Source organism: Podarcis muralis, chromosome Z (assembly GCF_964188315.1).
Source record: "Podarcis muralis chromosome Z, rPodMur119.hap1.1, whole genome shotgun sequence".
Lineage (NCBI taxonomy): Eukaryota > Metazoa > Chordata > Lepidosauria > Squamata > Lacertidae > Podarcis > Podarcis muralis.
The window spans coordinates 3,910,706-3,930,954 of record NC_135673.1 but is presented as its reverse complement, the minus strand read 5'-3'; the positions used below and the strand labels follow the sequence as shown (position 1 = coordinate 3,930,954).

The following is a 20,249-nucleotide window of genomic DNA, read 5'->3' as shown; positions in this document are numbered from 1 at the left end:
CTTTTTAGGCCAGGGACCATAAGGGCTGAACTACAGCACCACCAGCGAAAAGGCTCCATCTCTCATAGCTGCCCATTGTGTCGCAAATGTTGATGGGATGTAGAGCAGAAGACTCAGAAGCCGATCTATAAGCCAGAGCAAATGGAGAAGAGGTGATCCCTGAGGTAGTCTGCTCATAGGCTAGGAAGGGCTTTAAAGCTTTGCACCAGCACTTCCAAATAAATTTAAAAGTAGGGACCACAGACCTCTACTTGAGCAAGGACCGCACCGCCATTCCCCCTTTTCCTAAGCTGTGTTGTTCCATCATGCCAAAATATCACAGCATGAAATCTTCTAGCTGACAAGTGACTGCAGGAGTTTGATGCATCCACAAATTATTTTACCACTTGCCAGGGTAAAGACATTGCCATGAAATTCATGAGGTTGAAGGCATTCCCTGAAGTATATTGGGCCCAGAATATTTGGCAGAGGGATGGAACTCTTCTGGCTCTCCAGATGTTGTTAGACTACAAATCCCATCATCCTTGACTATTGCCCATGCTGGTCAGAGATGATGAGAGCCCAACAGCATCTGGGAAGGCTGCATGTTCCTTGTGCCTGGGTTGGAGCTGTAAAGATAAACAAAACACCACATTGAATAACTGGGCCTGGAAACAAACAGGACTGTGATCCTCACAGCTCCAAGACCAGTGTGTGGAGTTTTTACTCGGTGCTATTTTAAACAGTTCGGAGTCAGAAACTCTTGCTGATCTACCTCAAACAGTCCAGTGAATTACCAGTAATCAACTTTCCGCCCTGCAGGAAAAGAGAAGGGCAACACTGGGGGAGAACCCAGAAACGCTTGCCACCCATTACCTGGAACTTCCACCCCGTAAACCACGACATCTGTCATGTTTAGGATGCGACTGAGCATCCCCTCCACCTCCGTCGTGGAGACGTTCTCGCCCTTCCAGCGGAAAGTGTCTCCTGTGCGGTCTCGGAAGAACATGTAGCCCAACTCGTCCATGATCAGAACATCACCTAAAGGGAGCCATTGCGGGGTGGGGTTTGGGAGAGAGAGAAAGAACTCACAGTAAAATGAAAGTGTGGTCCTTCGCCACCTGCGCCTTTATCACTACAGCACCCAGCAGTTATTATTTGCTGTAAGTCGCTTTGCAACTAGCAAAGAAGAAGAAGAAGAAGAAGAAGAAGAAGAAGAAGAAGAAGAAGAAGAAGAAATAATTGTTTATATCCTGGCTTTTCCCCAGTTCAGGACTCAAGGCACGCTTACACAGATAAAATAGATCAAGCTAAAAACATAGAAAAGAGAATAGTTAAAATGTAACTAGACCCTAATGAGAATAAAATTGTATTAAAGGATGCCTTAGAAACGCATACAATAGCAATAAAAACGACATAGCACCAGCCCTTTCCTCAAAAGCCATCAATTCCCAAAGGGCTGTTGGAACAGGAAGGTCTTCACTTGCCGGCAGAAGCACAGCAAGGAGGGAGCCAGTCTGGCTTCTCTAGGGAGGGAGTTCCAGAGTCTGGGAGCAGTCACCACTGAGAAGGCCCTCTCCCTCGTCCCCACCAGGCATGCCTGTGAGGGTGGAAGGACTGAGAGAAGGGCCTCTCTTGAAGTTCTCAAAAAAGAAGATCTCAAAAACCAGGCGGGTTCGTATGAGTGAATACAGTCTTTCAGATAGCCTGGACCTAAGCCGTGTAATGCTTTATAGGTCATAACCAGCACTTTGAATGGTGCCCAGAAGCAGACTGGTAGCCAATGGAACTGTTGGAACAAGGAAATCACTTCCAGGTAATTTTTAAAAACACTCTTTCTATTTCCAATATTCAGAGGTGAGTGCTGTTGCTTATAAAACCTAAAGAACACCATCCATAAGGTATCAACAGGCTCTTTAAAAGAAATAAAATGTATGGAAAGCACCAAGTTGGGAAGGCTTAATGGAGTCCCCAATGGCCAGCTGAATGGGAAAGTCAATGGTTTAAAATGGCAATTCCTCCCAAAGTCCAACACCATCTCCTTTGTCTTGCTGATATTAAGGTGCAAGTTGTTCCCTAAGCACCATGTAGAAAAGAATGTGGCTTGGTGGCAGATCATCTGCTTTGCATGCAGAAGGTCCCAGATTCAATCCTTGGCACCTCCAGGCAGGCTGCAAGAGACCCCAGCCTGAATCCCTGGGAAGTCACTGCCAGTAAGTCCAGGCAGATTGGTTGGTATTAGGCAGGCAAATGGTCTTGCTACCTGGAAGAAGGCAGCTTTGCACAGAGGCAGCAGGATATATATAGGAGAAGGAGGGCCTCACCTGTGAGATAGGCACAGTCGCCTTTGGTGAAGACATCACGGGCAACCTTCTTATTGTTGGCCTCATTGTTCAAGTAGCCATCAAAGCGCTGCAAAGGATCGCTCTGGACAATGCGCCCAACCAGCTGGCCTGGCTCTCCTGTGGGCAGAGAAGGACACCTTACATGGCCACCACATAATAGCAATGCAAGAGGAGGCAGAAGAGGCATTTGGCAGAGCTGCAATGTCATGGGAAAGGGCACATGTGTTCCCTGAGTTAAAAGGAGAATTGCTCTCCACCTGGACGTACAGGCCAGGAGCCTCCTGACACTTGGCCTTCTTTTGCTCCACAGTATCTTCCAGCTGCACTCCAAAGCACTGGACCGAGATGACAGGGAGAAATGATTAAGCTGCAAGTGTAGGCAAAATAAGCTCTCATATCCCACATTTCTTCCATTCTGGATCCCATAGATCCCAGTCAGTCATACATCCATGCACTGCCCAGATCCCGACTGGTAGTGGCCTCATGAAAAAATAGACTTTCCTTCCATTTATAATAAGGACAACTACTGTAAGTGTCTTGTTTCACCTTAAAGATTAACAGAAATTTTCATGTGTGAAGGATTAACATCACTTGGCAAAACTCTCTGAGCACAATATCTCCATCTCATATTTGCCCTGCACAACTTCTGTCTTCACACAGCTCACTTTTACTTTTTAACTTGATGAACTGCAATTTCCCCAGGTACAGGTTTCTTATGGCCCTACACTGATGACCCATTGCACTGCTGTTCAGTGGATTTGGGGGATGGCTATGACTTATGCCAGGGGTCAGCAAACTTACCACGCCTCGGGCTGGTGTCTCCAGTGCCAATTGCGTGGCGGGCCGGAAGGCAGGGGAGCACATGCCCATACGTGCACACAGACGCTATTTCCGGCGCACTTCCAGGTTGGAGGAGCACCGGAAATAGCTTGTGCGCATGTGCACGGGCCTCCTCCGACCCAGATGTGCACCGGAAATAACGCTTGTGCATGAGCACCAGCTATTTCCGCTGCTCCTCCGACCTGGAAGTGGGCAGCTGTGCAGTGCAGTGCTGGTAAGAGCAGACGGTGGCAGTGGGAGGCGGGGGTTGCTGCGGGCCAGATGAACGAGACCCTCAGGCCTTATCTGGCCCGAAGACCTTAGTTTGGGGGCCCCTGACTTATGCAGATTACTCTAGCCATTTCCTTCTCTATGGTCTACATCCTCTCTAGAGGAATCAACTCTTATCAGTTTAACCTCTCCCTTTACAAGTTAGTATAGTGCTGCTTTAATATCCATTTATTTATCCATCTCTCCCCCCCCCTAAATTGCATTAGGGAGGCAATCATAACTGGAAATGCAGCAAAAATAAAAGACCATGGCATAGCTCAGTGAGTAAAGCATGAGACTCTTAATCTCAGGGTTAAGATTGGGCAAAAAGATTACTGCATGGTGGGGGGGTTGGACTAGATGACCCTTGTTCTCCCTTCCAACTCTACAATTCTATGATTCTATGAAAGGGGAAGAGGCTGTATTTGATCCTTTCCCTCATACTTTGGTCCAAATTAAAATGATTCCATCACCACATTGGGAGCTGGGAAGAGAGGGACAACCTATCTGGCTACAGAACATTATTTCGATTAGAGCCACGAAGATCTGTACTGGGCATGTGTGCTCATACACAAACGCAAACACACAGTCATCAGAAGTGCTGGAAACATCTTTCTTTAAAAGGATTTCCAAGCTTTGAATTAGATCAGTTGATGAGTGGATGACTCAACTAACAGCAAAATCCTCTGTATGTTCACTCAGAATTAAGACATAAAATCATGACGGATTAAAACAGCCTTAAAGCTGTTAAAGTTTCAGCTGCTTAAGGATAAAAGTCCTTTGCTGATAATCACTCATTGTTCCCCAGAAAGAATCTAGTGCCTAGATTGTAGGATCTTCATTTATAAAGTTTATCAGTGCCTGGCTAACCACAAGGCACTCAAGAGCTAATGTGGCAGGGGAAAAACAGGTTTCCCTCTTCCTGTGTGGTGCTAGAGTGCCCTCTAGTGTAAAGGTGAACAAAGGTAAAGGGACTCCTGACCATTAGGTCCAGTCGCGGATGACTCTGGGGTTGCCAAGGGAGCCGGCATACAGCTTCCGGGTCATGTGGCCAGCATGACTAAGCCACTTCTGGCGAACCAGAGCAGCGCACTGAAACGCCATTTACCTTCCCGCCGGAGCGGTACCTATTGATCTACTTGCACTTTGACGTGCTTTCGAACTGCTAGGTTAGCAGGAGCAGGGACCGAACAACGGAAGCTCACCCCATCGCGGGGATTCAAACCACCAACCTTCTGATCGGCAAGTCCTAGGCTCTGTGGTTTAACCCACAGCGACAAACTTCAGACTAAATTGTATGTCTATATACAGTGGTACCTCTGGTTGAGAACGGGATCCGTTCCAGAGGCCTGTTTATAACATGAAAAGAGTGCAACCAGAAGCGCTGTATCTGCGCAGGTGCGTGGCATGATTTAGCGCTTCTGCGCATGCGCGAGTGGCGAAACCCGGAAGTAACCCTTTCCGGTACTTCCGGGTCGCTGCAGGGTGTAACCTGAAGGAACGTAACATGAAGCAAACGTAACATGAAGTATGACTGTACCGTATTTTCCTGTGTATAACACGCCTCTGTGTATAAGATGCCTCCTATTTTTGGGGACACAAATTTAAGAAAACAGGGGAGATTGCCCAAAGTCGTTGAGCTTTTGCGCCTGCCTGCTCACAAACAGCAGGCAGCAATCGCATGCCCGCTTGCTGAAGCTGAAGCCAATCCTAAATAATCCTTGTCGCAGCAACCAATCACCCACCCAATTTCCGCAGCAGCAGCCAATCCAAAGCAGCACTTGACGCAGCCACCAATCACCAACAAAATCGCTGCTGACAAGCTCCTGCTCGCAGATACAACCAATCAGTCATCGTTGTCACCCCCACACTATTCGTGTATAAGACGAGCCCCGTTTTTAAACTTTATTTTACAGTAAATAATCTTTGTCTTATACACAGAAAAGTATAAGACGGTAACATTTATGAAGCTGGCTGCTTTTCAGAAGGCCATTGCTAAGATTAGTGGATATACAGTCATATCTCATGTTACGTTTGCTTCAGGTTGAGCGTTTTCAGGTTGCATCCTGCGGCAACCCAGAAGTACCGGAAAGGGTTACTTCCGGGTTTCGTTGCTCGCGCATGCGCAGACGTGCAAAATGCCATCACGTGCATGTGCAGAAGTGGCAAATCGCGGCACACACAGATGGCAGAAGCGGGTTGCGTTCTGCTCATGTTGAGAACGGGCCTCCGGAACGGATCCCATTCACAACCAGAGGTACCACTGTAACACTAAACTGTGGTTAATCTCAAATAGAAACAGAAGCTTCCAGTCTTCTCTTTGTGGCCACGCTGTCACTCATATTGCAACGCTAAACCTAGGCTTAGCTTAATTGTGTGTGGACCAGGCCCCTGAATCCCAGGAATTTTAAGTGAAGTGTCATTCAAGGTGCTCTCTCTCTTAGGGGAGAGCCTGAGTTGGCTGTAGCTTAAGGATCATGGTCATCAGCCCAGAAAAAGGACAATGGACAGAGGAGGACAGATCTGGAAAATAGGGACACTTGGAGGGTCTACTGCAAGGGTAGGCAACCTAAGGCCCAGGGGCCGGATGTGGCCCAATTGCCTTCTTAATCCGGCCTCTGGATGGTCCGGGAATCACCGTGTTTTTACATGAGTAGAATGTGTCCTTTTATTTAAAATGCATCTCTAGGTTATTTGTGGGGCATAGGAATTCCTTCATTCCCCCCCCCCAAAAAAAATATAGTCCGGCCCCCCACATGGTCTGAGGGACAGTGGACTGGCCCACAGCTGAAAAAGGTTGCTGACCCCTGGTCTACTGTGACCTAAAGATGGGCTTTTCTCAGTTTCTATTTTTTTCCAGAGAAGTTCAGTTCTCTACATTTCCACACTAGTCTTCAATTAATAATAATAATTAACAATAATAATAATAATAAATTTTATTTATACCCCACCCTCCCCAGCCATAATAATATTCCTGTTTATGACCTCCGGGGTTTTGCTAAAAGCATTCCTCCTGGCTTACTATTTTATTTACTCTGAATTACGTATGCATGCTCAAGTAGGAAATAGTTTCTTTGTTGTCAAAAGAATTTCTTCTGATCTGACTTTGTCCCACATGGGGTTTTTTGAAAAGCTCAGAGGAAATCTGATTGGTTCTTACGAACACTGTGTAAAAAGTTCTTTTGTAAATAAAACGACCTGGGTCGAAGGGTGGAGAGGATTATTACTGGCACCTCCTCCCAGAGTCTTGCTGGTCAAGCCTTGTGTGTATTCTATTAACCAGAGTCCAATGCTTCCTTGCTTTGGGAACACTACACTACAACATGGAAGTCAGGAACACAGTGCCCCAGCCCTGCTGTTCTCTCCCTCCTATTCTCATTCAAGGATTACCCAGCTGCTTTCCACCCATCCAGCCTCACCTGGTTTGCACCGTATACAGAGCCCGTCAGGTCCCCGGATCAGCTCCATAGTTTCCTCATTCACTCGGACTAGGTTGATGGGGTAAATGTTGGGAAGGATCCTGCTATTGAAGCCACAAGCCCCCAGCTGCAGAGGAGAAAATTTTGGAGGTCACCACGGAAGCAAAGGGATGAAGGGCAGGAGGTCTGGGGCCCAGGGCCAAAAGCCAGGGCTCAGGCACTCTGGGCAAACACGAAGCAACGCCTTCAGCAAGAAGGCAGCCCTTACCTTGTTGTCAAAGTTGCCCACACTGCAGTTGCACTCGGTGGCTCCGTAAAACTCGGCTATCTGGGGGATGCCAAAGCGCTCAGTGAACTCCTTCCAGATGGAAGCCCGCAGGCCATTGCCCAAAGCCATCCGGACCCGATGTTTCCTCTCCACCTCTTGAGATGGCTGGTTCAACAGGTACCGACATATCTCCCCAATGTACTGTACGATCTGATGGCAGCAGCAGAAGAAAGAAGTAGTCAGGGACAAAATGAGATGAATGGCATGAGGTGACCTACACGTGGCAGCTATGCAGTCTTCTACCTTTGAAATGATAGCCTTGATTCTCACGTGGGCCCCTGACAAATCTGTACCCTGTCCCTCCTCTCAAAGAGTTAACGTTTTAGTTCATGTCTCTCCCACCTTTTTAGGCATAGGGTGTTAAATGGAATGCATTCGGCTCTCGAAATAAGGCTTAGAGAAGGCAACCCCTTAAAAGCCCATAGATCATTTAATCAGCAGAGAGCCTAGCTTAAGAGCAATGTTTTCATCTGGAGCCTATAGATATGTAACGAAGGTGCCTGGAGAGCCTCTTGGGGAGAGTGTTCCACAAATAGGAAGCCACCATAGAAAGGGCCCTGTTCTCGTGCTGCCACCTTCCAGCCTTGGCATTCTTTGTCTGCATGAGATGAAAAAATCTCCAACTCGACATCCACCTTACAGGTTCTTGGTGTTCCAGCTACTGAGCCAATCCCCTGACTCTTAAGATGCTTTGGAAATGTGCTGCTATGTGTTTGCCTTTGGGAGGAATTTGTTGCTTTGTCTGGTGTTTTGTTGTTTGTTATATAAAAATACACACACATGCATTTTTATGATGTTTATGATGATGATGAGGAGGAGGAGGAGGAGGTTGGAAGACCATCTTCCAGGCATTCTTTAGTTGTGAAACCTGCATTGCAAGGGGGTAGGAGCTTTGGGTGTCCCTTCCAACTCTACTATACTATGGATCTCCTCTTTGCCCCACCCGCACAGCCATGGTCTCAGCCCTGCCTCACCGTACAGTTGTATTTCACACAGTCTTCCCAGAAGTTAGAAGCTGAGAATTTCTTCCTGATCACGACCGTCATCCCATGCAGGACGCATTGGCCAACCCCAACAATGTTACCTAGAAGGGAAGAGTGAGAGGGAAACCCATTTTAGCCAGCAGGAAATCTGGAACTAAAAATGGTGACTGGCCAGCTTATGAGAAGCAAGACTTTGCTGTTCTCGGTTTGGCTCAGACCCAATCTCCACAAGACCCCAGGGCATGATCCTGGGAAGGGAAGAATCCAGCTTGCCAAGTCAGTGCCTGGGTGGGAGAAATCACCTGGGCATGGCACGTAGAGAATCATGTTCAGTGGGTCCCTCCAGAACCCTGGAACTTCCTTCCTCTAAATAATAACAAGTGTACAGAATGGTGGGTAGGACACAGATTCTGAATGCAGAAGGTCCCAAGATCAAGTCCTAGCACCTTTGGGTGGGGCCGGCAAAGGCTCTTGTCTGAAATGCTGCTGTTGCTGCTCTTGATGGACCAACAGTTTGACTCGGCGTAATGCAGCATCCTGTCTTTCTATAAATTCCCTTCATTTCAGTTGGACGTTTTGTTCATGGTTCACCAACAATATAGCCATCATAAAAGTGAAGCAGATGGATCAAAGGTAAGTCTGGAAAAGACCGAAAGGTTAAAGGTGATGGTGTTACCTGCTGCATGGTATAAGGGGAGGCAGTCATAGACCACATCGTCCTGTCGCATGCGGAAGCCGTTGAAAACCAGGGCTGCCATCCGGAAATACCTGGATTGGGAGACCAGAGAGAGAGAGAGATCAGTATTTGTCTGGAAACCAAGCCTTATGAGGAACAGCTAAGGGAGTTGAGTATGTTTAGCCTGGAGAAGAGGAAATAGGATAGCTACTTTGAATTGCCTCAGGTTTCAGGAGTTTTGGGGGGCGTAGGACCGTGAGGTATGGGTACCACACAGCCTGCCCTGTGCACCCTAAGCTTAAAGGTAAAGGTAAAGGTACCCCCTGCCCGTACGGGCCAGTCTTGACAGACTCTAGGGTTGTGCGCTCATCTCACTCTAGAGGCCGGGAGCCAGCGCTGTCCGCAGACACTTCCGGGTCACGTGGCCAGCGTGACGAAGCTGCTCCGGCGAACCGGCACCAGAGCAGCACACGGAAACGCCGTTTACCTTCCCGCTATAAAGCGGTACCTATTTATCTACTTGCACCCGGGGGTGCTTTCAAACTGCTAGGTGGGCAGGAGCCGGGACCGAACGACGGGAGCTCACCCTGCCGCGGGGATTCGAACCGCCGACCATGCGATCAGCAAGTCCTAGGCGCTGAGGTTTTACCCACAGCGCCACCCGCGTCCCTGTACCCTAAGCTTACTTCGGAGTAAATATGCACAGTATGGGGCTTCTATGCTTTCAACCTGCTGTTTTGGATTTGGGTTTATAATAAACTTAGTCCTGTTTTTTTCAAGGAGTAACACAAAACAGAATTGCCTGGGAGTCTCCTCACCCCCACCACACAGAGCGATCCCTTATGATGTTGCTCACCTGCAATGGACAATGATTGCAGCTTTGGGCAGCCCCGTTGTGCCTGAAGTGTAGATGTAGAACAATCTATCTGCAAGGCAAAATGATGTTGAAAACTTCAGGGTTACCTTTGCTATCTAGTGGCATTGGTGTCCCGTGAAAAAGCAGAACTTCAGTGCCAGCACCTGGCTTTATTCTGTGGCAGGGAACCCTTTTTCCTGACAGAGGCCACATTCCCTTGGGGATGGTCTGCCAGGGGCCACAGGCCAGCTGTGGGTAGGACTGGTGCCAGTGGTGGGCAGGCCAGCCATAAGGTGGGCAGAGCACCCCTTTACTGTATTTCTGCCACCCTCTTTCCCCCCATTTGCTTCTCCTCACCACCCACATGAAATTCGCAGGCTGCAGGTTCCCCAGCCCTGTTTTTAAAGAGCCTAATTGCCAGCCAAAATTAGACAGGCACTCAATGTTATGATCTTTAGGTGCCTGCCTACTGAAGATGCTTCTGTTTAAGAAGTCTTTCCCTGAGTTGTGACACAGTCATTCATGAAATAAACTGCTGTGAAGCAGTTTATAAATTTGCAAAACATTTTGTCCATCCAACTCAGTACTACCTCCCCCAGACCTGCCTGGAAGTGATAGAGATGAAACCTGCTTCACCAACCCCAATAACAATAACAACAACAACAACAACAACAATTTATTATTTATACCCCTCCCGTCTGGTTGGGTTTCCCCATATGGGTTTCCCCATATGAATAACAAGCTGTTTTGCTGTGCCGACTTAAACTGAACACTGAGGTGAACAGCTGTGTGTGTGTGTGTCAATCTGAACTTATTATATGGTTTATCTCTGTAGATCACAGCACAAGTATAAAGGCTGACATACTAACTTAAATATGGCATGAGATTCTCCATCATGAACCTTGCTTGACCTCAGTATAAGCCTGATACTAGTCTCGATTCAAAAAGTGACCCGAAGCCATTCAGGCATATCCCGAGTTCCTCACACCTTGTAAAGGTCAACACATGTAAATCAAGCTGCCAGCAAAGTCTGCTCAATCTCCTGGTAATGGAAAGGCAGGGAGCAGACAAAAGATAGCCAGTTCAGTCACAACTCACTAGGGTGATTTTTATTCAGACACGTTTTTGCAAGATGGGGAGGTGAGATGTAGGCAGGGAATCCTGGGGTAAATTTAAAAGCACAATAAATCTAGCTGCTTATGTTACTAGTGTAAGCCCTGCTAGCAAAATTGCCGTGCTCACTTCTGTAGGCTTTTGAGGCAGTGGAAAACAGGAGTGCCTGGCGTGCTCTGGTCCAGGGGGTCACGAAGAGTCGGACACGACTGAACGACCAAACAACAACAAAAAGAGATTCTTCCACTCTTTAGGTGTTGGTGTATGGTAGGATTTGCTGCCTGCTTAAATTGTAATTTTACTGTCTGAAACAGAATTCATGCATTCTGTCATTTTCATTTCATATAATAAACCAAGCTTTCTTTGTTAATGTGTCCCTCAAGAATCCTAATGTAAAGCTGTTTGCCTCTAAGAATTACTGGGCTGCCCGTCTAGTCTTTAGGATAGCTTGTCCAGAATAAAATTATCGGGTGTCAGGAGTTTTATTCAGGCAAGAATAGAGACAAGCATATATTCATGAATGGAGAAATGCCATAACTCTAGCAAAATATTCCAAACTTCTTGTTGGTGTGTTCGTATGAATATACATTGCAGAACACGCATGTGACTTCAGACACATCCTGCAGCAGTGACTTGGGGTTTGGTCTTTCTTTTTCACAGTTAGCTCCTGAGTAATGTAATAATAGTAATAGTGGTGGTAGTAGTAGTAGTAGTAGTAGTAATAATAATAATAATAATAATAATAATAATACTTTATTATTTTTACTTATACCCCACCCGTCTGGCTGGGTTTCCCCAGCTACTCTGGGTGGCTCCCAATCGAATATTAAAAACACAATACAGCATTAAACATTAAAAACTTCCCTAAACAGGGCTGCCTGTTAAGGCAAAAGAGTAGGTAAAAGAGAATGAAAAGGCGGTAGCAGTTTCACAGAAACATGCAATGAGAAATGGTTCCTATCCACTGCCTGTGCCTACCTAGGAATCCCTTGTCTGGGGGAGTTGGTGACTGGCGAGATGCTTTTTCAATCAAAGGGTCCAGATGTTCTGAGCCTGGCAGTATGCTTTCCGCTTTCCAGTCGCCAGAACAGAAGAGGTGAATGGACTTCCCAAGAGAAGGCTGTACTTCCCGCAAGGCTAGAAAGGGAGAAACAGGTGTTAGAAGCAAAAGCACAGAGAACACACCTTCTCTGCCGCAGTGGCCCATGCATCTACAGCTGCAGGTCTTCACAGTGGTTCATATTCTACACCAGGGATGGGGAAACTGTGGCCCTCCAGTCGTTGCTGATGGAAGGCATGAGTCCAGCAACATCTGGAGGTCTTGGCTCAAAAAAATGTGCAGTGTGAATATTTTAGGACAAATAAGTGCATCAAAGAGTATTTTAAATATGTGCAATCATATGTTTGAATCCTCATCTGTTCTTTATGGGCTCTGCTTTAGCAGGTTTCTGACCATATAATAAATGACTGGTGGGTTGTATAGCTATGTTTAGAAATGTGTATGTCAATACAGAATGCATATTTCTGTGCAGACTCTTTAAAAATATATATCTAAGATTAATGCAGAAACGGGAAAGAATGGGCTTATGAATAGACACATGTGGCTTTGACATGAACCAGAAATAGAGGAGCTGGACTCCATTATCCCCGAACACTGGTCATGCTGGCCTGGGGCTGATGGGTGTTGGAGTCCAACAAAAGCTGGAAGGGTGTAGGTCCCTTAGTCTCTTTTTCAAATAAATACACCTGCTCTTCTGCCTGCTTTCTGCTCTGCTTCTACCCCTGGATTCCCTCCCACCTCCTCTCACCATCAGCCAACTCGCTTCCAAACACGACGGCCTTTGAGTGCGAGATGTTGATGCAGTGAAGGAGCGACTCCTGCCGCACGTGAGAGTTGAGGAGGGCAGCCTCCACACCGATCTTGGCCATGCCGAGCCAGAGACCAACATACTGGTTGCGGGATTCCATGAACAGGGCGATGACATCCCCAGAGCGGAAGCCTCTTTCATACAGGAAGTTGGCCACCTGGTTGGAATAGTTATCCAGGTCTTGGAAAGTCCACGTCTCGCCTGTCCCCTGGAAAATCAGGGCTGCTTTTCCTGGATTCTTGCGTGCTGCCTGCTGGAAGAGCTTTGGGACTGTGTACTTGTGCTTCACGTACCACCAAACCTTCAACCGAGTCAAGAGGACAACGTATCCAGTCCTGGAAAGGAGAAGAAGGCACAAGTAAGGTTTCCTCCAGGAGACAGAATCATAGAGGTGTAGAGTTGGATGGGATTCATAGCTAAAGAATCCCTGACAGGTGGCCATCCAACCTACGCTTTATAAAATATACAATGAAAGAGAGTCCATCACCTTCTGAGGGAGTCTGTTCCACTATTGAATGGCTCTCACCCTCAGAAAGTTCTCCTTCCTTGTAATTGAAATTCATTGGTTGGGCCCTAGCCTCTGGAGCAGCAAAAAGCAGCCTTTCAGATATTTGAAGATGGCTCTCATATCTCCTCTCAGGCTCCTCCAACCTAAACATACCCACCTCCCTCAACCACTCCTCATAAGGCTAGGTTTTCAAGCCCTTTATCAATACAGTGGAACCTCATATTACAGACGCTTCAGGTTACAGATGCTTCAGGTTACAAACTCCGCTAACCCAGAAATAGTACCTTGTGTTAAGAACTTTGCTTCAGGATGAGAACAGAAATTGTGTCGGCATGGCACAGCGGCAGGCCCCATTAGCTAAAGTGGCACCTCAGGCTAAGAACGGTTTCAGGTTAAGAACGTACCTTCAGAACGAATTAAGTTCTTAACCCGAGGTACCACTGTAATCTTGTTTGCCGTCCTCTGCACACCTTCCAGCTTGTCAATATCCTTCTTCAACTGTGGTGCCCAGAGCTGGACACAGGACTCCAGGTAGGGCCTGGCCAGGGCAGAAATGCCATGATTCCAGTTGGCCAGCTCATCCCAAGGGAATGGAGAGGAACCACCCACCCACTCGTCTTCATTGAAACACTCTTAATAGTATGGCAATCTAATGCCACTGCATCTCCCTCAAGCCTGTAGGTGTGTTCAGCTGAACAAGGACAAGGATATGTTCCATGGAAGAGGGTTTCGCAAGCATCCTAGGCTCAGAACCCCTCCTAAACTTGCCCTTATTGCAAAGCCTCACCTACACACCCAGCCCTCTGCCTCCTCAGCACTCAGTCACAGAATTTTCACATGGGGCTAACTATAGGCACAGGAAAGATGCCTTATATCAGATGACAACATCCAGCCAAGCTCCAGGGCTGGGGGTGGGGGCTCTCTCATCACCTGCGACATGGTGATGGCACAGGGGACTGAACCTGGGACCTTCCACATGCAAACCAGGTGCTCCACTGCTGAGCTACAGCCCTCCCTAAACAGGAACACAGGAAGCTGCTAGTACAAGTCAAAATATTGGCCCACCTAGTTCAGTATTGTCTACACAGACCGGCAGTGGCTCTTCAAGATTTCAGGCAGGGATCTCTGCCAGGCCTACGTGGAAATGCCATCAGGGACTGAACCTGGGACATTCCGCTTGTAAAGCAGATGCTCTGTCACAGAACTAAGGTCCCTTGCCGTTAATATATTAGTGCTACCCACTGGCAAATTGAACTCTATCTCCCTAGCTGCCTGCCAATACTATGAAGCCAGCCTGCTTGTATTTTTATTATATTATATTTGTATACCAGGGACGTGGGTGGCGCTGTGGGTTAAACCACAGAGCCTAGGACTTGCCGATCAGAAGGTTGGCGGTTCAAATCCCCGTGACGGGGTGAACTCCTGTCGCTCAGTCCCTGCTCCTGCCAACCTAGCAGTTCGAAAGCACGTCAAAGTGCAGGTAGATAAATAGGTACAGCTTTGGCAGGAAGATAAACAGTGTTTCCATGCGCTACTCTAGTTCGCCAGAAGCGGCTTTGTCATGCTGGCCACATGACCCGGAAGCTGTACGCCGGCTCCCTTGGCCAATAAAGTGAGATGAGCGCCGCAACCCCAGAGCTGGCCACAACTGGACCTAATGGTCAGGGGTCCCTTTACCTTTACCTATATTTGTATACCACCTTTTCCTTCAAGGAGCTCAAGGTGGTGTGCATGGTTCTCAGCTTCCCATTTTTATCTTCTCAACAAACCTGTGAGGTAGTTTAGCCTGAGGGGCAGTGGGTGGCCCAAGGATACGCAATGAGTTTTATTGCTGATTGGGGATTTGAACCCTGGTCTCCCAGGTCAAATTCCAACATTCTAACAATTACCCTACCCTGGCTCTAAGCAAGGATCTGTTGAGTGGGACCCCTAATATAACACCAGCACTAGAAGACTGTATCTGCAGTTCTGCATCTAGCTTTGGATGCCACATTTTAAGAAGGACATTGATAAACTGGAGTGTGCCCACAGGCGAGCAACCAAGTTGGTGAGGTGTCTGGAAACTAAGCCCTACTGTTGAAAAAGCTGGGAATGTTTAGCCCAGAGAAGAAAATACGCAGTGGAGACATGATAGCCATCTTATAATACCTGAAGGCTATCCTGCAAATGACAGAGGAGACTCACTCTGTGTTACATCAGAGGACAGGAATAGAACCCTGTGGTGGAAATGGCAGGGAGCAGATTCTGGCTAAACTTTAGGAGAAACTTGTTGACACAAGGGCTGTTTGGCTGTGGAAATGTCTATCTTGGAAAGTGGTGAGCTCTCCTTTCATGGAGATATTTGAGGAGAGGCTGGATGACCATCTGTCAAGGAAACCTCAGGAAGGAAGAATGCTCTTGTGCTTGCAGGTCTCCCACAGATATCTGGTTGCCCACTGCCTGTGAGAACAGGATGCTGTACTTGAAGGGCCACTGGTCTGATCCAGCAGGCCCTTCTGATGTTCTTATGTTCATCTAACAAAAAGGAGGATTTCTCTTATTGAGTTTCAAGGACCTTTCCTCCTCTCTTGTAGGGTTTCTTAGACCAGGGATGGTGAGAGGTGATTGCAACACTGACACACCCTGAAAGGAGCCATGCTTGATTATCCTCTGTGTGTGTGTGTGTGTGTGTGTGTGTTCCCTTCAAAAACCAGTTTTGCCTGAACAAAGGCAGTTTCTTGGCATCAGACCAGGCAAAGTCATAGACTAGAAAGCTTGGCTGTTTGTAATTTCTTAGGCACGTCTGAAGTCCAAAGTGCAGTCTGGCATGGAACAGTACTTCAAAGGAGATTTAGCAATGTTATCACAAATGAGCAGCAACATTTTATTCCAAGCAGAGACTCTTTCAACATCGTTCCTCACATTACACCAGGGCTGCCAATTTTGGGGGGCCTGTGGGAACTTTTGGAATTCTGAGAGTGCTGTGGACACTGCCCCTGCCCTTTGGTCAATCCCTGGCCCCAGCACAAACAGAAGAAGGGCACACGCACATGAATGCACACACATACAGTCTTTCCACGGGGTCTGCGTAAAAGTTACATACAGAAGATTAAAACAATGGAGTCTCTTGAATTGTCATCTTTTTGCTTTGGGTCCCATCAAATAAACTACCATCAAATAAGGCTTACATTGGTAGGCTGCACAGAAAAATAATCACAGATCTGGTGCTTGCCAGTAGCACAAAAGTATTGATCCAAGGCATAGATCCTCATGGATCTTAATAATCCCCCCCCCCCCCCCGAACACATCAGTGGGCACATTTGAATGAAAGAAAGCCTTTTCAGTTCCTTCTAGGCTCTCTGTGAAAGTGACACAGGTCTCTGCTTTTTAGTGAATCTGAAAACACCTTGGAGAGCCTTATCAGTTTCACCAGTGTTGGGAAAACCTCTTCCACTAGCTCGCTCTCCCTGACACCACTGCTTCTGCTGCTCCAAGGAGAGGTGTGAGAAGCTTACTTCCAAAGGGTGTATTGGCCCATCAGTGTGGATTATGGGTAGGCAAACTAAGGCCCAGGGGCCAGATCTGGCCCAATTGCCTTCTAAATCCGGCCTGTGGATGGTCCGGGAATCAGCGTGTTTTTATATGAGTAGAATGTGTGCTTTTATTTAAAATGAATCTCTGGGTTATTTGTGGGGCATGGGAATTCGTTCATTTCCCACCCCCAAAAATATATATATAGTCCGCCGCCCCCCCCCCACAAGGACTGAGGGACAGTGGATTGGCCCCCGGCTGAAAAAGTCTGCTGACCCCTGGACTTCACCAGCCTTCCCTAACCAGGTGCCCTCTAGATGCTGTTTGACTCCAACTCGTACCAACCTCAGCCAATGGTGAATGGCTGGAGATTATAGGAGCTGAAGCCCCGCAACATCTGGAGGGCCCTACATAAGCAGCTGCTGATGGCATGGCAGAGAGCAGGGAAAGGCACAAGCCTGGGACATTCAGACACAGGCAAGTTGCCCTGGGACACCACAAAGAGGGAGCAGAATTCGCTGAGCAGTTGCCTGTTTTTGTTGCAACCACACATTTAAACAGGCTCTTAACAGGCTGTGTGGCTGTGTGTTCATCTAACCCTGTATTATCTGTCCCAGGGCCCTGACCACTGGTCATGCTGGATGGGGCTGATGGGAATTGTAGTCCAAGTGCATCTTCATGGCACCATGCTGGATCCCCCTAATCTGTTCTGAAGGGCAGTGGCTTTCCAGTGCCCCCATTACTTCCTGCTGGTTCTTCCAACTGGATATACAGTGGTACCTCTGGTTATGTACTTAATTCGTTCCAGAGGTCCGTTCTTAACCTGAAACTGTTCTTAACCTGAAGCACCACTTTAGCTAATGGGGCCTCCCGCTGCCGCCACAATGAGCGATTTCTGTTCTCATCCTGAAGCAAAGTTCTTAACCTGAGGTACTATTTCTGGGTTAGCGGAATCTGTAACCTGAAGCGTATGTAACCCAAGGTACCACTGTACCAGGGACAGAAACTGGGCCCTTCCGAAAATGAAGCATTGTGTACTCTTCCACTGAGCAATGGCCCCCTCCTGTAACCAGCACATACCCTTTGCTTCAAGATCCCGAGTGCTGCAGCTAGTGCCAAAGCTTGCATTTCTCATGCGCTTCTGAGAAACCCACATAAACTCTGGACCTACGGCTACATCAGAATGATTGCTGTAAAAGGCATGTTAGCAAGAAACATATAAATCAGATGAAGCCACGCGAAGGAGGCTCGGAGAGGGAGGTCCCCCAGTTTGCAAAACTTACGAAACATCCCGTCTGGCTGTCATGATGACGATGCGAAGGAAAGTCCATCCTCCAGATCCCAAGTAGAATATTAAGAGAGCCGGGACCACCTGGATCCATGGCAGCCCCAGGAACAGCCGGAAGACCACGAAGAGGAGAAGCAGAGCCGCCGAACGTAACATGCTGGCCTGGGGAGAGGAGAGAGGGAAGTTCCCTTTGGTGAGATGAAGAGCCCTTGCAAGCCCCCTTCTTATTGCACATTCAGGACTATTTGTGATCAATGAATTATTATTATTATTTAGAAGATACCTGAAGGCAGCCCTGTTCAAGGAAGTTTTTAACGTGTGACATTTTAATGTATTTTTAATCTTTGTTGGAAGCCGCCCAGAGTGGCTGGGAAGACAGATGGCTAGGGTACAAATAATAAATGATGATGATGATGATGATGATGATGATAGTAAGAGGGCTGTACCATCATGTTTTCAATGCAGCAAGCGCTGTGGGGTAGACTTACAGCTGCCCTTCCAATCAGTGTGTGCCCCGTAACCCTGCTGAAACCCTGCAACTTTTCATGCCGCAAATGTTCCAGAGTTGTCCCGTTTTCATAACGAAAGGGCTCCTCCAGGCAGCAATAAAGCAATCATGTTTGGGAAAGCACTGCAGAAGAACTAATAAAGTGGAATGATGTTTGGATAGTCCAATATAATTCTTTAACTAATACACTATTATTGCACCAATGACATTTTGCAGACTATCCCCCACCCCAAACCAACAACAACCCAACACCTAACTTGGACGACCCCTTGCTTTCCAAACAGCTGGCCCTAAATGGCCACTCAGGTTGGCCACATCTGTCCACCTTTGCTAAACTGTGAACAAAGACTTTAAATAATAACATTTATTTTTAAAAATCCGAGGCCCAACTCACCAAGGGAAATCTGGGCTTGCAATCCTAGCTAATTCTTCTCCTGCACAAGGCAGCCTTTTGCTTCAGCGACGTCTCTCTGCCTCTTTGCTTCACCTTCTCCCGACAGAGAGAATGCTATTTGGACCATAACCTAATGAGCAACAGGATAAACATGTACAGAAGTCCAAGGTTATTGATTATTTTCCCGGCCTGTTGTGCTTTGCTGGTTTATCTGTACCATATGACCTGGGAACATGGAAGGGCATGTCATAAAAGTCAATTTCTGGCCTGTGACAATGATAAAGAAATCCATTCATTTGTTGTAAAAGTCAGGTTTCCTGCAAGCCTTTCCTGGTTGCTCCCCTCAAACTTCTGCAAAGTAAGCACTCCTCCACCCAAATGAGATCAATGCTGCTATTGACTCTGGCCACAGTTAGGGTGAGACTCTGGTATTGTGAAAGTTCAGGTCACTTAACATGGTTTAACTTGCCTGCTTGGCAGTGGCGTAGCGTGGGTTGTCAGCACCCGGGGCAAGGCAAGTAATTTGTGTCCCCTAACCCGTGGATTTGCGCCCCCTAACCCGTGGATTTGCGCCCCCTAACCAATGGATTTGCCCTAACCCCAGATGTTGCGCCCGGTGCGGCCGGCCCCCCCTGCACCCCCCACGCTACGCCACTGCTGCTTGGCATTCTCTGTTTATCAGTACTGTTATGTACTGAAGTTCTCACCCTGGGCCAACAGGGGGATACTGTAGATGGTTATGCAAATAAGGGATCGAAAGTGACGTTCAGTGATTGGATAGTTTTAGAAAGTTGTTACAGTAACGTTGTACTGGAGCTCTATATAAGCAGGCTGGCTGAACCCTTCAGTTCAGTTCTGTCCTGGCCTGTGAATAAACAAGAGCTGTTTGAAGAATCGCTGTGTCGTCTGATATGTTCACCCACAACTTAACAAGTACCACGATATTTCTTTGAAATATCCACCAACAGCAGCCTTTACCAGCCGGATGCCCTCCAGATGGTTTGGACTACCATTTCAGCCATTTCTGATCATTGGCCATGCTGGCTGGGGCTGATGGGAGTAGTAGTCCAAAACAACTCTGGAGGGCACCAAGCTGAGCTACAGGAATTTTGGTATGATTGTTCAAGAGATGGCTCTACCACACAAGTTTGAAAACCACCTCAGTCCTAACTCCCTGCTTCCTCTCTTACAAAACTAGAACATGGAGATCATCCACTGACACTGAATGGCTGGAGGTGCAGGACAAGCTGGGGGGAAAACACTTCTTCATGCAGTGCATACTTCAGGGGTGTGGAACCTCAGGTCTGGGGGCCAAATGTGTCCCTTGAAACCTCTCCACTTGGCCCTTGGGACATTTCCAATGCCAGAACCTCTCCCCAGGCCAC

The 20,249-nt window shown here is 47.5% G+C and overlaps 1 protein-coding gene across 4 annotated transcripts in view; it reads right to left on the bottom strand.

Moving 5' to 3' along the window:
- SLC27A4 (solute carrier family 27 member 4) overlaps positions 1–20,249 on the bottom strand; it is a 43,322-nt gene that overhangs the window by 14,551 nt on the left and 8,522 nt on the right. For 3 of the 4 annotated variants that reach the window (XM_028715267.2, XM_077922640.1, XM_028715268.2), the window contains exons 2-12: positions 18,865–18,994; positions 17,958–18,124; positions 12,597–12,991; positions 11,767–11,925; positions 9,676–9,745; positions 8,820–8,911; positions 8,135–8,244; positions 7,101–7,310; positions 6,833–6,959; positions 2,304–2,441; positions 856–1,020 (exon numbers count right to left, since the gene is read on the bottom strand). In XM_028715267.2, the coding sequence (XP_028571100.2) occupies positions 856–1,020; positions 2,304–2,441; positions 6,833–6,959; positions 7,101–7,310; positions 8,135–8,244; positions 8,820–8,911; positions 9,676–9,745; positions 11,767–11,925; positions 12,597–12,991; positions 17,958–18,118 (1,627 nt within the window). In that variant the 5' untranslated portion in view covers positions 18,119–18,124; positions 18,865–18,994. The remainder of the gene's footprint in view (positions 1–855; positions 1,021–2,303; positions 2,442–6,832; positions 6,960–7,100; positions 7,311–8,134; positions 8,245–8,819; positions 8,912–9,675; positions 9,746–11,766; positions 11,926–12,596; positions 12,992–17,957; positions 18,125–18,864; positions 18,995–20,249) is intronic. The other variant, XM_028715269.2, reaches the window with a different exon arrangement.